The 17,007-nt window shown below is 40.5% G+C and overlaps 1 protein-coding gene across 1 annotated transcript in view; it reads right to left on the bottom strand.

The window, feature by feature from the left end:
- Positions 1-13,615, bottom strand: part of CEMIP (cell migration inducing hyaluronidase 1) — a 58,329-nt gene extending 44,714 nt beyond the window's left edge. The window contains exons 1-6 of the mRNA XM_089539057.1: positions 13,523-13,615; positions 11,060-11,212; positions 8,876-9,014; positions 7,934-8,170; positions 4,739-4,918; positions 685-755 (exon numbers count right to left, since the gene is read on the bottom strand). Coding sequence (XP_089395183.1) covers positions 685-755; positions 4,739-4,918; positions 7,934-8,170; positions 8,876-9,014; positions 11,060-11,212; positions 13,523-13,580 — 838 coding nt within the window. The 5' untranslated portion in view covers positions 13,581-13,615. The remainder of the gene's footprint in view (positions 1-684; positions 756-4,738; positions 4,919-7,933; positions 8,171-8,875; positions 9,015-11,059; positions 11,213-13,522) is intronic.
- Between the last annotated feature and the right edge of the window lie 3,392 nt (positions 13,616-17,007).

Here is a 17,007-nt window from a genome sequence, read left to right on the forward strand (position 1 = left end):
AAACTGGAGCAAAAAGAAACCCGGACAGTCCGACTCAAAACACAAAACACATATCTTTGCTGCTGCATATAAATGCCCTGGCGCAAGTGTGGGGCTGCGGCAAATCAAAGAAATGAAAGTGCGACAATTCCAATGGATGTAATTACAATATACACAAGCCAGACAGTCCAACAGCGGGGCATGGGGTGAAACAGGGTAAAGGGGGCATGTAGGGGGTGCCTCCATGATTGTGCCTTGCCAGTGTATCACTTGCACACTGAGGTAGAGTATTGTGCATGTGACTGTGTGTTTGGTCAAAGGGGTGGCCATGCAATGGGATGGCATCTGGGTGGATATGGGAGGTACTTGCTTTCTTTAGTCATAGCTTCTCCTTTCATCTCTACACAAACCAGCTCACAAAGTTTAACTGGAAAATCAGAGTTTGCAGCTGGTCCTGCTACTGTCTTTCATTTCAGACTGCAGACAAACTCAAGCTCAAGAGGCTTTTGCATCATACATTTAAGAAGCTATGTCACAAATAGATAGAATACAAAAGCCAGCATATAATGCTGCACCGTGACTTTTCTGCTATATGTCTGAAAACTCATGGTATGTGGGCTATTAGTTACGATTTTGGGAGCTATTCTGGACACAACTGTCTAATCTGGACCCCTGCTTGCATAGCTGCCATTTCCTTCCAGTTACCTTGGTATTCTACGTGGTCTTCAACAGAAGTAGAAGGACTTCCTTTTACTGTGATAAAGCTCCATGGATGCCTAGGGAAAAATGAAACAAGAAAATTATTGTATTTATTCACATCAAAAATGTGCTTAGCGTGACAGTTCCTTTGCTCCCTTTTTCATGACCATTGGACCAATCTCAGTTATGAGATAGGCACCTTATATAAAGCCATGGAGCCCATTCTGGCAAAATTGGACACTAAAGCGGGTTACAAACCGCCAAAAAATACGTATGGAATACGTATTAGGGTTAGGAAGGGGTGGTGCTTCCGCACCCCCCTAACCCTAGTACGTATTCCATACGTACAACATGGCGGCGCCCCTTCCACATGGGGGACGCCATGTTTACGTATCAGACGCTGTGCGTCCGCACGTGTCGCGGCGTCTATGACGTTGGGAGTCCGCCCCTGGCGCCTCGCGATGTCATAGAGGCGCCGCTTAAAGAAGCTCCATTTTGGAGCTTCTTTTTTGCTCCGCAAGGGAGCCGCATGGTGTGGCTGCGGCAGCTCCCTTATGGAGCAAACGGCGGTGGCGGCAGACCGCCTCAAAGCTGCGGTCTATAACCCGCCTAAGATTTCTATGTAGTTGAGCCTCCTTCTCCAATTACAGAAATTGTAAATTTACAGCACTTTAGAAATAAACCAATAATAATAATAATAATAATTTATGAATTAGAATTCTTCTAAATGATCAAGCACTAAAAAATATGAAGACGGCCATTGTTGAGCTCTCCAGGAATACTAAAGGCTGCCTGCCATCTATCCTATGTACATCTACTTGAGAGTAAGTTACATTGAACACATGGAAGGTATTTCTAAACACACCCTATGCTTGTAAAAGTATTCATCTTCATGAATGTTTTAATGACAATGGATGGGGAAAGTATTTTGCTCTCCCTCTCCAAATGAATGCAAGTGGGCAAAATGAATAACAACCTGGCTGCGAACGTTGAGCCCATCGCGCCTTTAAAAACAGCTCTAAGGTCCCTGTGTAAAGGTAAACCATTCTTTTCACCTCATCCGATAGTACAGAATGAACTTATATTTGGAAAACAGTGAACAATAGAAAGCCATACACAGAATCATACATAGACACAAATTTAAATACATACATTTATATTGCTGCACAGAACGCTGACTTCGTAAACTTCCTACAGACTATACAGAACCCAGAAATGTAATTTTGAAAACAAACATATAATTCTATGGGGAAATAGTAAACGATTTTAAGTAGTTTAATCCCGAGTTGCATAGGGTGCAGGAATAATAATTCTGTAAAAACATTAGCCACTGTTTTTCTCTTTGAGGGCAATTTCCAATTGACACTGACAAGAGTTGGAAGGAGTGCTGATTGACTGTCCTCCAACCCAAGAAAAATGAAAGATGCATCTGATTAAAATCAACACCATAATAAATTTGCCATTTAAAAGATGTTACAAGATTGTTACCTGTGAAAACCTGGTAAATACCTTTTCAAAGTCAAGGTGATTTGGGGGCAGGCCCATACAAATTGCAACAAGGGATGCTTAAGGAATTCTATTCTACCAATTCTGACATGATCTGACATAACCTCCACTATCTTTGCATTTCATCAATGTTCCATTGCAGCTCTGGCCTCAAAATATCATATCCAAATTAGATCTGACAAATCTGCCTATTTTACATTTTGTAAAGTGTATGTGTTTTCTGAGCACAGGTTTGCTCCATTCCATTTCTACATTAGAAAGCAATTGGCAGGGCACTGTGCACAGATAGAAAATTGTGTTTGGTTTAGTGGGTTGCTAGTTGCACAGCATCAACTTTCTAAAGTTATCAGTGGTTTACATAAGCTGATAGTCATGGCTAGAAAACTGTGGCTGCCCAGAAAGAAGGATAAATTGCAAGGGCTGAAAGTAAAACAAATGTTATCAAAAACAAATGTTGTTGTTTTTGGAGGGAGGGAAAACGAGTTTTATTGTATATTATTGTATTTTAACCTTGTTGTAAGCCGCCTCTATCTTGCAGGAGAGGTGGGATAAAAATTGATACAGTAATGTTGACATCCACTCAGCACTGCAATATATGAAGACAGAAGGCTAACAGTGTCTTGTCCCACTGTCAAGCAGTACAGCTTATGCTGTGTTGTCAGCCAGTCACGTGTTATTTATTATTATTACCATTATTATTATTATTACTACTACTACTACTACACATCACTGGCTGACAACACAGCATAAGCTGTACTGCTTGACAGTGGGACAAGACACTGTTAGCCTTCTGTCTTCATATATTGCAGTGCTGAGTGGATGTTAACATTACTGTATCAATTTTGCTGTTTCACTAGAAGCCCAAATTTTGTTGCTGCTATTTTTAAATGATTGGAATTCAGAAAGCTTGGTCCATATGCTGCAAATTGTCTAGAGATCTAGGAGTAGTTCTAAATAAGCAGCATTAAAATCAGAACTTGTAAAGCTTACTTGTTTTGGACAACTCCCAGAATCGCATAGCAATTGGCCATGTTCCCTGGAGAATTCTGGGGAGTTGTAGCCCAAAAATGCTCCCCAGCTCTCATTAAAATATAACATCCTAAACTGCAATGGTCACTTTTGCTCAAAACTGCCACCTCATCCTCCACTCAAGATGCAGCAATGTCTGATTTTGATTCTATGCAACAAACCTAGGAGAAACGTCTAAGACAACTGCCAAACAGAGACAGCAAGATTTGTCAGGGAGCCAGGTGTGACTGCTGGCACTTTCCTTCTTGGTGACACATAGGCAAAGACATTTGGACAACTATGATCTCCATCCAAATGAGTGGGATGGACTAGCAGGAGAAACAGCATGCTGACTGCTTTGAATTGCTGGGAGGGTTTTGTTATTGTTCTCATATGCATGCCTATCTGTTAAAATCAAAGCAATGCGAATGAAATCTGTTTGATAAACTTAATACAGTAGGGAAACAGCATTCTATGCAAACACACAGACACAGACAGACAGACACACCCTCAAAAGCAAGAAAGGTACAAAGGTTCTTCATAGCCAACATGGAACAAAGTCTCCTGCAGTGTGACCCTAGGCATGTTTACTCAAAAGGCAAATTTATTTCTTGATTGGTTTTATAGGGACAGCCAATGTAGTGATGTAGTGATTTGAGCTCAGACAACAACTCTGCAGATCATGGTTCAGATTCCTCTTTGACCATGCAAGTCACAGTCTTTCAACTTCAAAGGAAAGCAAATGCAACCCCCTTCTGAACAGATCTTACCAAGAAAACCCTGTGCTAGGTTCACCTTAGTGTTGCCATAAGTCAGAAATAACTAGAAGGAACACAACAACAAATGTTTCATGGGGCTGCAGCTCAGTTGCTAAGTCTAGAAGACAGAACTGAGGCTGGGGAGTATCAGCGGAAAATCTCTATCTAACTGGCAAGGTGAGGCTTTTTCAAGTGATTTCTCCAAATCAGGGCTTCCCTAGTGTTTCCAGGTTTTCTAAATAGCAATAAAGGATAGTCAAAATTCATGGCATGCAGGGTTGGTAGTCAGGAAGCAGCTATTAATGAGTTTGTGTTTTACCTAAATATCAAAGGAAAGCACTGATGTCAGTTAACCTAACCATGTATTTCTCTGTATAATTAACACATTGTCCACATTAATAAATTACACAACACAGAGATTTTTCTCTACATGAAAATACAGGGTTTGGCATCTCTTTCAGCCTATATAAAAGAAAAAGCTTTCCAGCTTTCAATTAGGAGAGATCTCTTATAGTAAGGGGCACCTGTCAACTAGACCAATCCTAGACTTTCCTCAATAAAGCGACATTTGCTCTCAAGCTCTGAAGAATCTCAATCAAACATCTGCAGCCAAGGTACTGAATCCCTTTCAGACTGTCTCATTAATACTCAATGTGGAATGGAAGACAATTTTTTACAAACTGTGTGAGGATGTCTGTGCTTCTGGAAAATAAGCGGTATTATTTTAGCTACAGGAAGAAAACAATAAGGCCTCTGTGCTGTGCTGCCTTGACCAAGCAGGCTCCTACCTAAAGCCGAGGTGGAGGAAATGCTTGCTGCCCAGTTTGGTCATTGCTTTCCTGGCTGAGTCATCCAAATTCTTGGATCCTTCATCGTTCACTGCAACTGACAGGATCATGCCATCACCAACTGCATTCAAATACTGGACAAGGCGGATGCTTTCGCCTTTGAGCTTGTAGGTGTCAAATCTAAAGAAATCAAGAAGAGCAGGTTAGCATGAGCAACAGCAGCAACATATACTTATCCATAGATGAAGTGGAGAATAAAGGTATATGGTGACCATCTGGGTTTTTTTTCTGCAGCAACTCATAGCTAAGCTGTCTAAAACAATGGATGATACACAAGGTTTAAGAAAATGACACTGTTCCAATAACATATTCTTATTTACATGATGAGGAACCCCCCAGGATGGAGAACCTTCATGCACTGACTCAATCCAGCCCATGGGGATAAGTCCATGGGAGGTTTGAGAACCTCCTTCCATATTCTAACTCCCATTGCTCTGGACTCTGAGAGACAGGCACACCTTCTCCATACTTTGACCCAGTAGCTGGTTTGAGGCCCTCCTTCCATGTTCCAAACTGCCATTGCCATGGCCTCTGAGAGAAAGAAGAGAAGCTAGCATCTGCTGGACTTAATCCCTTCCTCCACTGCCATTCCTTTTCCTTCTGTGTCATGCCTTGTGCGTCATGCCAGTTCCTAAGAGTTGTCAAATTCATGATTGGTAAGTCACCCTGGAAGACCTTTTTGGCTGAGGGACTGGGATATAAATACTTTCAATCAAGTGTGCAAAGCATGGTTGGTTGACCGCATTTGACCTGCCAGGGCCATTTTTCTATTCCTCAAGGGGGCAAAAAAATTGCTCCGAAATGACCGTTAGGAATACGGACAGCATTTCTACCATGATTGATAGAAAGTTGTTGTTGTCCACCTGCCACTGCCATGTCTTCTAGGGTACCAGAAAGGCCCAAATAATTAAGAGAATGCCCCCATTCCCCATAGGGAATAATTGGTAGAATTTGAGAACAATTTATTTTGCAGGAATGGATGCAGTGGGGGGTATGGCCCATTCGGTCTCCTAATGCAGTGTTCTAGCCTTCTGCAACTGCCCACGCTGCTGGAAATCAACCAACCAACCAATCACTCAATTGATCAATCTGTCAGGTCCACTCAATAGTTATTGCTACAGAAAAACAAACTCTCTCTAGTACTGAGTGAAGAAAGCCCATTCTTATCCCCAATCATGACCAAAATGTAGAGCAGTGTTTCCCCATCCAGTGCTAAAGGAAGGCAGCTTCTTTCTCACATTGACCCTCATGTCTCTCTTGTAGAGAAAAAGGGACTCTGATGAAGTGAGCAACCAGAGCTCCCCCAACACCATCTGGCCACATTTTAGAAGGCAATCTCCCCCTCCCAAAGGCAGAAGCATTTTCTTCTAAAATGTTATATTCTGTTGGCCTTTGAACACACACTCTCTTCACATAGGAACTCTCACTGTGACGTCTGCTTACAACATTAGGCTCTTGAAACAGCTTACGGCAGATCTAAACAAAATACTTCACACCAACACCAAAAGCCCATGCAGGTAATAATATAGCCAAAACTAATATAGTGTAATATATCCAAATAGTAATATATCCAAAACCCACTCCAGGAAAAATTCCACTAGGCTTTTGGATGTCAGGCATGCATGCCTCTCACAAGATGAAAGAGAAGATGCCACAAGGAGACCCTCAATTTATATTTATGGCAAAATACATGCTGGAGGTGGTGATGGTGGAGACCCAAACATTGACATATAGGATCCTTATAGCTTTCTACTATCAGCAAACTCCTTAACTTTTGCTAGTGTGGCACTTCAAATAAAACTCAGTACAAGGGTTTTCAGTGCACATGTATGAAGGATTTTCCTTTTCATAGTAGAGCTGGGAACTAAATCCTTAAAAATCATGACACTTACTACTTTTACACTTTTGACAGTGGAAACATTTTCCTATGGGAAATTTTTGTGGGTGGATGACACACATTTTTGAGCTCCTAGATTGGTTCGGGACTTCCATAAGAAGTATTTTGGCAAGCCTTGGTCATGACTGATGTATCTTAGTTAATTTGTCAACCATGTCTTATCTAGGTAATCTTTTCATGTATGATGTTTTCTGACTTTTGCTATTGCTGTCTGTGCTTTGCCTGAGGGTGGGGCAGAATGTCATAGAGGCTATAGCTTCACAGGCCTCTCAGCCATGCAAAAGACTCCTTAGCTGCTCTGGAGCCATGTTGGAGTGGGCCTGGTGTGTTGGGAGGGGTGAGCAGCTGCCTTGTAGGAACCAAAGTCATTGTAGGGTTGGATGGTAACAAGTGGGAAAATATTCAGGCTTTTGGGAAGGGAGAGTGACTTGCAGGGAGTTCTTAAAAGTGAAACCTATGCTATAGCCACAGATCTGGCAATGAATATGCCACTGTGTTGAACCTAATCTTCAATAAAATGTTTCTGGATTCACCCATGCAGTCTTTACTTTAAGTTTAGTAGAGACAATAAAGGAGAGACTTAGGGAACTGGGTATGTTTAGCCTAAAGAAGAGATGGTTGGGAGGTGATATGATAACCCTGTTTAAGTATTTGAAAGGGTTTCATACTGAGGATAGAGCAAGCTTGTTTTCTGCTGCTCCACAGAATAAGACACGAAACAATGGACGCAAGCTAGAGGAAAAGAGATTCCACCTAAATGTTAGGAGGAATTTCCTGACAGTAAAAGTTGTTTGATAGTGGAACACACTCCTTCGGAGAGTGGTGGCGTCTCCTTCTTTGGAGGTCTTTAAACAGAGGCTGGATGGCCATCTGTCGGGGATGCTCTGATTGTGAGTTCCTGCATGACGGGGTTGGACTGGATGGCCCTTGGGGTCTCCTCCAACTCTATGATTCTGTGATTCTATTATTTGTATTGATTCCACGGAATAATCTTTTTGAGGAGCTGGGGGAGTTGCTGTTTGTTTTATTACTTTGTTTTTAAATCTAAGAGACTAATAGAGAGTTTTAAATGATTTTACACTTTTTAAAATATAATGGCTTTTAAAATATAACTTGTTTAATTGTGTTTTAACTTTTTCAACATTAGGTTCTAACTTTTTCCTTTTTTCAGCATTTTTATATGACACCTTGAGTCCCAGGGTAGGAGAAATGTGGAATATTAATAAAATAAAATGTACCTGTCAGAATGGATAACTGCTCCTGTCTTTGGATCAATGACATGGACAATAATACCACGATGGCCCCAGCTTCGTTCAAAGTAGTAGCCACCTTCCTGCATGCCACCTGGATTCAAAGTCTTGTTTAGAAAAGTCCACGAGAGCTTTTTCTCACCATGGATCTCCAAGGTCCCACCATTGATCACACCAATATACTTCTTCCCAAAATCGCTGTCTGGTTGGGTGCCATCATCAGCACTATGATTAAAACAACACAAACCAATAGGATCATTAGATATAGACTTGAACGCTCAGTTAACTAAAAGTGATTTGCAATGTAATTCTTTATAGCCTTTATATGAAGAATTTGGTATTCCAAGACTGTACAATTATTTTTCGCTTTAGTGAATATCTGTCTATAAGTCCCATTTAACCAGGTGAAGCTTACCACCAAGGAGACATGTGAAAACACTGCAAATGTCTCATTACCAAGAATCTTTGCATTGCATTGCATTCTTCTCCTGGGTGGAAAGGGCAAAACAGAATTACTGTATTTACATCCAGAACCAGTTTTTGGTTCACCCTTGTCCAACCAAAATGGAGTGAGACTGGTTAAAACAAAGAAACCCACACTGTGATGTTCTGGACTCATGTGAAAGAAAATATTGTGTATATTAAAGGTAAGGTATGGAGATGTATGTAACATATAATAAATGGAATCCCACCACTGGACAGAAAGGAAGAGCTGACTATAATGCACTTGCACCTTGGGATGCTTTCTTTCCCTGTGTTTTGAGACACTCCTCAGAAAGTCAGGGCCCCAAAGACATAATCTTTGCACTAACAGCATTGTTCCAATTTCCTTCCCAACTACACTAGGCTGATATATCACTATCTTTAAAAAAAATGGCTTTGAAGGGTTAGTTTTCAAAATTATGGGATGATGGCTGCTTAAATACATACCGTCCATACAAAATGATTGTCAGGTTGCTCCGGAAAGGGCAGCTCTCACTCCCAATATAGAGTGCTCCACCGTTTTCAATCAGAATGTGTCGAGTCCGCAAAACAATAGGGTTTGTCTTGTCCTTAATCACTAGCTTTCCTAAAGAGAAGGAAAAGGTTGTTGATTTAAGATTTAACCACATCAGAGTTAAAGAGTTTCCTTTTACCCTATCCAGGCTTGGGTCTTCGCATTGTGATGTTTTAACAGAGGCACAACTGATAATGTATTTTTGATTATATAAAGCTGGGACCATCTTTGTTCTGTCAAATTCTCTCCGAAGTTCTTTGGGAATAAAGCCATGGTTCTGTATATTCCCCTATGTCTATACAATTTCCTTCCTAGAACAAATATTTGCATCCTAACAATTTCAGGTTTTTTAAAACGTCCCTAATACTTGTGGCAGAAATCTCCGTGAGATTCACCATTCATCGGAAACGTATACATTCTATGTTGAATATAATGTGAATTCTGAAACTCATATTATGAAAGCTATATAATTATGCACTTTGCCTTTGCTAGCCATATCGGCTACCTACTCCCAGAGCTACCAAGCCTACTTTCGGATCATAGGAAATACTCCTCAATTCCACCAGCGATCACACCCAACTTTCTGGGTTTTAAAAAATAAATTTTGCTTTTTTATCTCTGACCTTAGATCATAGTTCTTGATGCACTACAACTTCCACTATCCCTAGCCAGCAAAGTGCATGGGTAGAGCTGATGGGAGTTGCAATCCAATTTCAGTACCATAGTTTAAAAGGGACAAAAGAACCAGTGTCCAACCTGCCCAGTAGTTGTGCAGATAATACTAATAATCTTTGTGCCCTCCCCAATGCAGACCAATGTATGCAAGTGATGTGTTATGATGTGTTCCATGTTCAACAATATGATGCACTGTTCTGTATCAGAAATGGCAAACATGGTCTGCCATTCCCACAAGTTTAACCAATTTAACCAAGAGGTGTGATGAGAGCAACATCTGAAGGCCCGTATATTTGCTATGCTTGTTCTAAACCTAAACAGAGTGGTGCCTATACAGTAAAGTCTCATATAGACAGATAATGTATTTGTCATTCATAGTTCCAGTCATCATCCCTGCTGTGTCTTCTTTTTTGTTATAGCTGCTTGGGCCTTTGCCTCTTGTAATTATATATACAATAACTGATTAGAAGCGTGCTTAAAAAGGAAGCCACAAAACCACACAGTCATCAAATGCATTGGTTTGGCTTTTCCATTTCTCTCACCAAAACAACAAAATAAGTTGAGCAACACACTAGGAGGCCATAGTGTTTCCATTTTTTGTGTATGGGTGTGAAAACTGGACAGTGAAGACAGTTGAGAGCAAGCAAATGAACCCATCTGAAGTGTAGTGCTGAAGGAGAGTTCTGTGGATATTAGAGACTGCTAAAAAGACAAATGAATAAAACTCAGAGCAAACCAAGCCTCAACTCTCACTAGAAGCAATGATGACTAAACTGAGGCTCTCTTACTCATGAGATTACGTGAATCATTGAAATAGATTATAATGGTTGGTAAAGTGAAAGGCAATAAGAAAAGAGTAGCTAAGGCTGTTAATGAAGGAAGCCATAGCCCTGAGTTTGCAGGACCTGAGGGGGGCAATTGATGACTGCAGATTTTGGAGGTCTTTCCTTCATAGGGTCAGCATAAGCCAAAGTTGACTTGGTGGTAAATAAAAGCAACGTAAGGATATAAGAGGCTTAGGGAGCTGGGTATGTTTAGCCTGGAGAAGAGAAGGTTAAGAGGTGATATGATAGCCCTGTTTAAATATTTGAAAGAATGTTATACAGGTGGAGCAAGTTTGTTTTCTGCAGCGCTAGACTTGTACATGAGTATACACAGTACCTTTTTGAACTACAGTTTCCAGAATACCCCTGCAAGCATGATTAGTATAGTGGATTCTGAGAATTGAAACCCACATACAGTAATTGACTTTTCTAAGCTCTGGGTCCCATAGCCTGTCCCAATCATGTAAAGTGTTTTATCCACACTTGGTTGAACACAAGATCTACCACATCACATTTCAAGATGAGGCAATGAGATGGGTGGTTTCAGTATGTGCAGCACTGTCGCTGCCCCCTACATTAAGCACTTACACAAGTGTTTACCAAACTGTAACACATTACCTCCATTTGTGATGTGGATAGAATGGACAGTTGCAGAAGAAGACAAAAGGAGCTTTTGGCCTTGGCTGATGTTCACTCGATTATCTTCATCATGCCCAGGATTCCAGAGTTCCAGTTCTGGATCCAAATCAGGACAGGATGGGGCTGCTCCTGCTGATATAAGCGAAAGAAGTGGTTAATAACACAGACCTCCTTGTCAGGGGAAATGAATACAAAAATATGAGGGCTTTGCACATGAAAGAAAATGTCAGCCAGCACTTCTCAGTTAAAAGGGGGGATACTTCCATGTGATCCTTATATACCTTTTTTCATATCCTTGTTCACTGCCTAAGCATGAGTGTGCATCTAACAAGAAAGAAGTAGACCTACTTTCTTCTTTGAAATTTACCACCCAGTTACATGTTAATTGTATGTGTCTTTTCACTGATGGATCCACATTGTCTTTTCTCAGAAACCCAGAAAACCATTACAGGTTCTACATTGTCTTGTAATTGGGAACAATGGGAATAATACATTTGCCTGGCCAATTTTTCCTAGCATATAACTGAGGGCTGCATTCCTGGGATCCTTTAACACTACACAAATATACGATTCCACTTTAACTGCTGTGATTCCACCTTGCTGAATCCTGGGATTGGCAGTTTATAGACTGGCATTTAGATTTCTTAGCGAAAGAGCTCTGGTGTCTCATCAAATACAAAACCCAGGACTCCATCAATTGCAGCCTATGCAACCTATGGTGGTTAAAGTGGAACTATTGTCCTGTATTTGTGTAGCGTGGAATGGTCACAGGGTCTCTCTGGGCCTAACAAGCTATTTACCACTTAGAATGACTCTTCCGGGCAGCATATTGATGATATTCATATTTCCTTAGAGCATCCGAGGTGGATTTTTGTCCACTGTAAATATTTTACAAAGGAGATATTCAAGAAACTCTACAATAACAGAGACACCTCTCTCGCTCTCTTTTCACAACACTAGTGGGATAAATGGAATTAAATAAACTCTTCCCATCTGCATTGAGTTTCCTGTCACATTCCAAAAAAGTAGTTCAGGGATGAAATGAAAACATCAGTGCACTGCCCTGTGGTTTCTTGACCACATCCTCTGCTGCACTTCTGACTTGGGTTACCATGTGTAAAAGGAGGCCATTGTTCTTGTATCTTTCACTGTCATCTAAAGGAAGGGATTTCTACAGGTGTAGCAGCTTATTATACAGAGATTAGAAAAACTAGTTGAGCCAGAACACCCTCTTCTATACAAAATCATTTTCCTGCTTAGCATATCTACATAAGGAAATACACGCATCACCAAAAGAGAGTATGGATTTGCATCACATTTCCATATGCCAATAAACCTTAATAATGAAAACACACTTCCCAATATCAAATACTGGGGAGAAACTTCAGGAGACAGGTATCTCCAACAAGATCTGTGTTCAGTTTCCCTGTAGCATCTGGCTGGCCACAATTGAAAGACTGAAAGCTGGGCTAAAGGGAATACTGACCTGACAAAAAGAATGAATTAAAGACGATATACTGAGCTGAGTGGCCCATAAAAACACTTAAAGGGAGCATCTACCTTGGCTTCTGCAAGTGGGTACACAGATGACTGAACAGAAGGGGTAATTTTAATAGCTTATTATAAGGACAGTTTAAGGAAATAATTCAAGCACTGGATGGGGGAATTTTACATAACACAGATGGTTGATGGCCAAGCTTAGGATACATCAAAGATATGGTTGCAAGCTCCAGTGATATCAGGGTGAATTTCATGAATTATGTCTCTGCACATCATGTTCCTCAAACCTACTGTATCTATTTGGCCCCATCATGGATGAAATTCCACACTCAGCTGTGCATTTCCTCATCTTTGGCAATCCAATTGTACTCTATCCTCCTCCTGTGTTCCTATCTTTGAGCTGCAAATAAGTGATGTGCTTTGGCCTTTCTATTTCTTTTACCATTTAATTAATTAAGAGACAGGTTTAACTGTAATTTAACAGGCCCCCAGTTCTGAATTCTAAGCAGGCATATTTGGAAAGTCAAAAAACAGCAGGTAAGCAAAGCAATGCAAACAACAGTGAAGGAGAAAACAGTACTGTATGTAAATGTTCTTATCATCATGATTATGGACCAAACCAAATAAAACAGTAACACTGTTATTTTTTAAAGCACACATTTAAGAGTTTTTACTATTTGCTTGTTACTTTGTTCATTTAATTTATACCCAGACATTCTTCCAGGATGGGATCCAAAGCAGCTAAACAAAATTTCTTTTCCAGGTTAAATGGCAGATATGTGAAGTTTCATTACTATTATATTCCTACTTTAGTTCTATTTTATTTTTTTCCAGTGCAGTGTTTTATTTCAGAAGCCAAGAAAGGTAACTTATTATTAAAAGGTGGCATTAAAATCTTGTAAACGCATTCAGTAAAATCCATAGACTTGTGGGAGAACTCACCCATATGTGGGGCAGGCAGTATAAACATGAAGAAAACGAAGCCAGTGGTCAGGGACATCTTTGGGTCTGAAGATACTCTTTGATAGCCCTTATCTTCTGTAGACCTGCAAACAAGTGGAAAATAAAAGCATGAGAAGCTGCTCGGTATATCTTGAAGAACAGGACTAAGCAAGATTAGGCTTAGCTGTACCGCTGTACACATGTTTACTTTCCTTAACTCTGCAGAGCCAAGGGACAAACTAGACTATACTAGCTAATCTTTTTATGCCAAGTCTAGAAGAGTGATGCTCAAAGCAATGGTTCCTGGACTGGTGCCGGCCCATTTGTTGCTGGTCCCTGGTGAACTTCCAGGAAAGAAAAAAACAATTGTATCCAATGGGCACAAATACAGTACCAGTCCTGACTCATTGGGAGAAAATAATCCCATCAAACCACATCACCTGAGACGCACGCTCTATACAGGGATGGGGAAAGTGCAAGGGTATAGCTATAAGAGGAGGAAGCAAAAAGAGGGCATTGGTCCTCCCCCCCCCCCACAAGAATTCTGCATCCTCATGAAATTTTCCATCAGTCCCTGGATTTTTAGCATTAATTTTTTTTTAATGCTCTAAAGCTGAGGATTTAAAAATACAGTTTAGGCATCCAAAGAATGCAAGGGAATGCAAACACAGCAAATAGAAGCATTCTAGATGCAAAATTATTTTCCACGTTTCATTTTCTGCAATGCTGCAAATTTGGGGGGAGAACCAAAATTTCATTTGGGAGGTCAGAATTCTTATTTGGTGAGGCAATGTCCTGTGGCTACACCTCTGGGAACATGTCACAAATGGCAACCCAACCCTCAAATCCATCTGCATCCATTTTTTAAAAAATTGTGGCATGCTTTCCGTGTCTTTTTATACCTAACTAGACCAAAGGCCCCAAACCATGCATAAATACTACCAAGCATCCAGACATACTCACATCCATACTCACACCTCAATACCCAGAATACCTTTTTCTTGGGCAGCATATCAGACAAATGGTGAGTTGAAGTGGCACTGTTATCACTTCTGTTCAACATATTGGTGGGAAAAAGAAGTATTTTGGGGAGTGGGCAGGCATTTTACAATGGGTTGTGAATTGGTCCCCATCTCCAATTCCAACAGTGATTCCCAACCTTTATTCCTCCATATAATTTTGACATTGGTCCCCATAATTCCTGACTGTTGACCAAGTTGGCTGGGGCTTTTCCAGATTTTGGAAACCACTCCACTAGAACAACCATAAAGGACTAGATGTAGATCACAATGCAAATAGAAGCAAGGAGAAGTGTTATTAATAGCCTGTTGTTTTATGCTGTGGTATCAGGCCTCATTCCTACCATGTGTGCAATTTTTAGTGCCAAAATGTAATTTATGGGAACAAATGGACTACTTTTTGTCAATAAAAAAAATGCACGTCCAAATATCCCTGATGCTATAGCCCTAATCTGGATTGGTTCACTTGCAGCTTTTCTAGAATAAGAAAGAAACCACAACTGCTAGGTACATCTTTAAATTGTTGTCCATGTTGACATTATCAAGCATGATTTCCTTTCCTTTCCACAGCAATCCACCTTGGATAAATTCTTATGAGAGCTTAGCACTTGTGATAAAAAACACAGACAGTACACAGAAATTGAGAAAACATCTTGCATGAGCATTCAAGGGATGAGAACCTGGCATTCACAAGCCTAAAAATGAAACTTGACAAAAGTTACACTGAGGTTCAAATCTGACAAAGTGGTGTCAGCTTCAAACACGCAAAACAAGCAAAGGCAATCTTTACATCTTTAAAAAGCTAGTTGGACAGGTCGAATTTAACTGACGTGAGAGTACCCATGAAAGCACAACACACACCGGTTTTTAAAATTTGTTTTAATATTTTTATACACATAAAACATTATTTTACTGCCATTCAAGTGAAAATATTTCAGTTTACAAACGAGTCACAAAACACAAATATGACAATAGCATTTTGCAGTGTTGAGAAGAAACTGCAGCAGAGTTTTAAAGAACATATCAGAAATTGAATGCAGTATATGTAGATGTTATTCTCAGTATTGCCATTCCCAGAATTCCACAGCCACCATGATTCGTAACTTATTACAAGCCTAGGTTAAAAGTCTGAGAAAAACCAATAAGCATCCATTTAGTACTAAAAGACATTACAGCTGTGAGAGCTGAGCCGCAGAGTATGTGTATGTGCATATATGCCTTCAAGGAGAGGCAGCGTGGTGTAGTGGTTTGAGTGTTAGACTTGGACTCTGGGAGAGCAGGGTTCAAATCCCCCTTCAGTCATGGAAACCCACTGGGTGACATTGGGCCCCCAAAATCCTCCAGACACCATGCTGAATGGAAACTGCAGTTTAAAAAAAAGTGACTTTCTTCCATTGGGGAAGGGAGAGCACACAAACACACACAATCTAGTACATTTACAAGCCATGAACTAAAATGTCTACAAGCCATGAACTACTGTATGGACCTTCAGCTGTACTGTATTTCCCCCCAACAGTTAGTTGTCCTTCAGCCTTTGGGTGCTGAAGTCCACCTTACTTACATTACCAGTTGGGAATGGAACAAATCCACTCGGATCTTGTTTTGATTTGGGCTTTGCATGTCAATACAACGCATCTGTCTATTTGCCCTCACTGTGGGGCTTGCTAGACTTGCTTTATAATAACAACTTTTCCCACCCACTCATTCCATTCTGTCTGCACCTATGTACATCAGCCAGATTTGGGGATAATACTTTGGCTAATTCATCTGGGGGAAGAAAAGAGGACAATCTGCAGCCTGAAACCTTGCACAAGCTTGTAACTCTCGGTTGTTTTTGCTGGAGTAGTGTAATATGACAACTGTTCTGGAATTTAACATGTAAGCGCCTGAATCCTATTGTTCGTCCCAACTAGAGCAGAGCCATTAAACCAATGTGATTTGCTTGTGTGTTGACTCACAATTCAGCATTCGATTCAATGGATCTACTCTAGCCAGGACTAACCAACAGGAGTCTATCCAAGGCTTCCCTACTATCCAGTTTGAGAACTCCCAGAATTATGGAAGGATATTTGTAACAGAGCTATGGACATGATTTTAAAGAAGTAACAGTTATAGCTCCCACCGTATACATTCCAAGGCTAAAAATAATTAACTCCTGTGAACGTTGCAGTTTTAACTATTTACTTTCCCCATCTCTTAAAAAGAAATATCACTTTTTTTCACTTTCATTTGGGTGCCTACGTTGTATTTGTAAATGCTCAACTAAAGTGTTAAACTACATCAATGCTAGAATTTGGGGAACTGTAAAATTTCAAGGTGGAGGAGACCCCTTATATGGGGGCAATGCCCTCATTTGCCCCGCTGTAGTTACATCCCTGAAACAACCTCTGAGTATTTCGGCTGCATGAGATGCAACACTTCAACGAAGTAACATTCCTCTTCCATGCTGTTGTGAGGACAAACCTC

This window comes from Sceloporus occidentalis, unplaced genomic scaffold (genome assembly GCF_023333645.1).
Source record: "Sceloporus occidentalis isolate IW3139 unplaced genomic scaffold, rSceOcc1.0.p SCAF_9, whole genome shotgun sequence".
NCBI classification, from domain to species: Eukaryota; Metazoa; Chordata; class Lepidosauria; order Squamata; family Phrynosomatidae; genus Sceloporus; species Sceloporus occidentalis.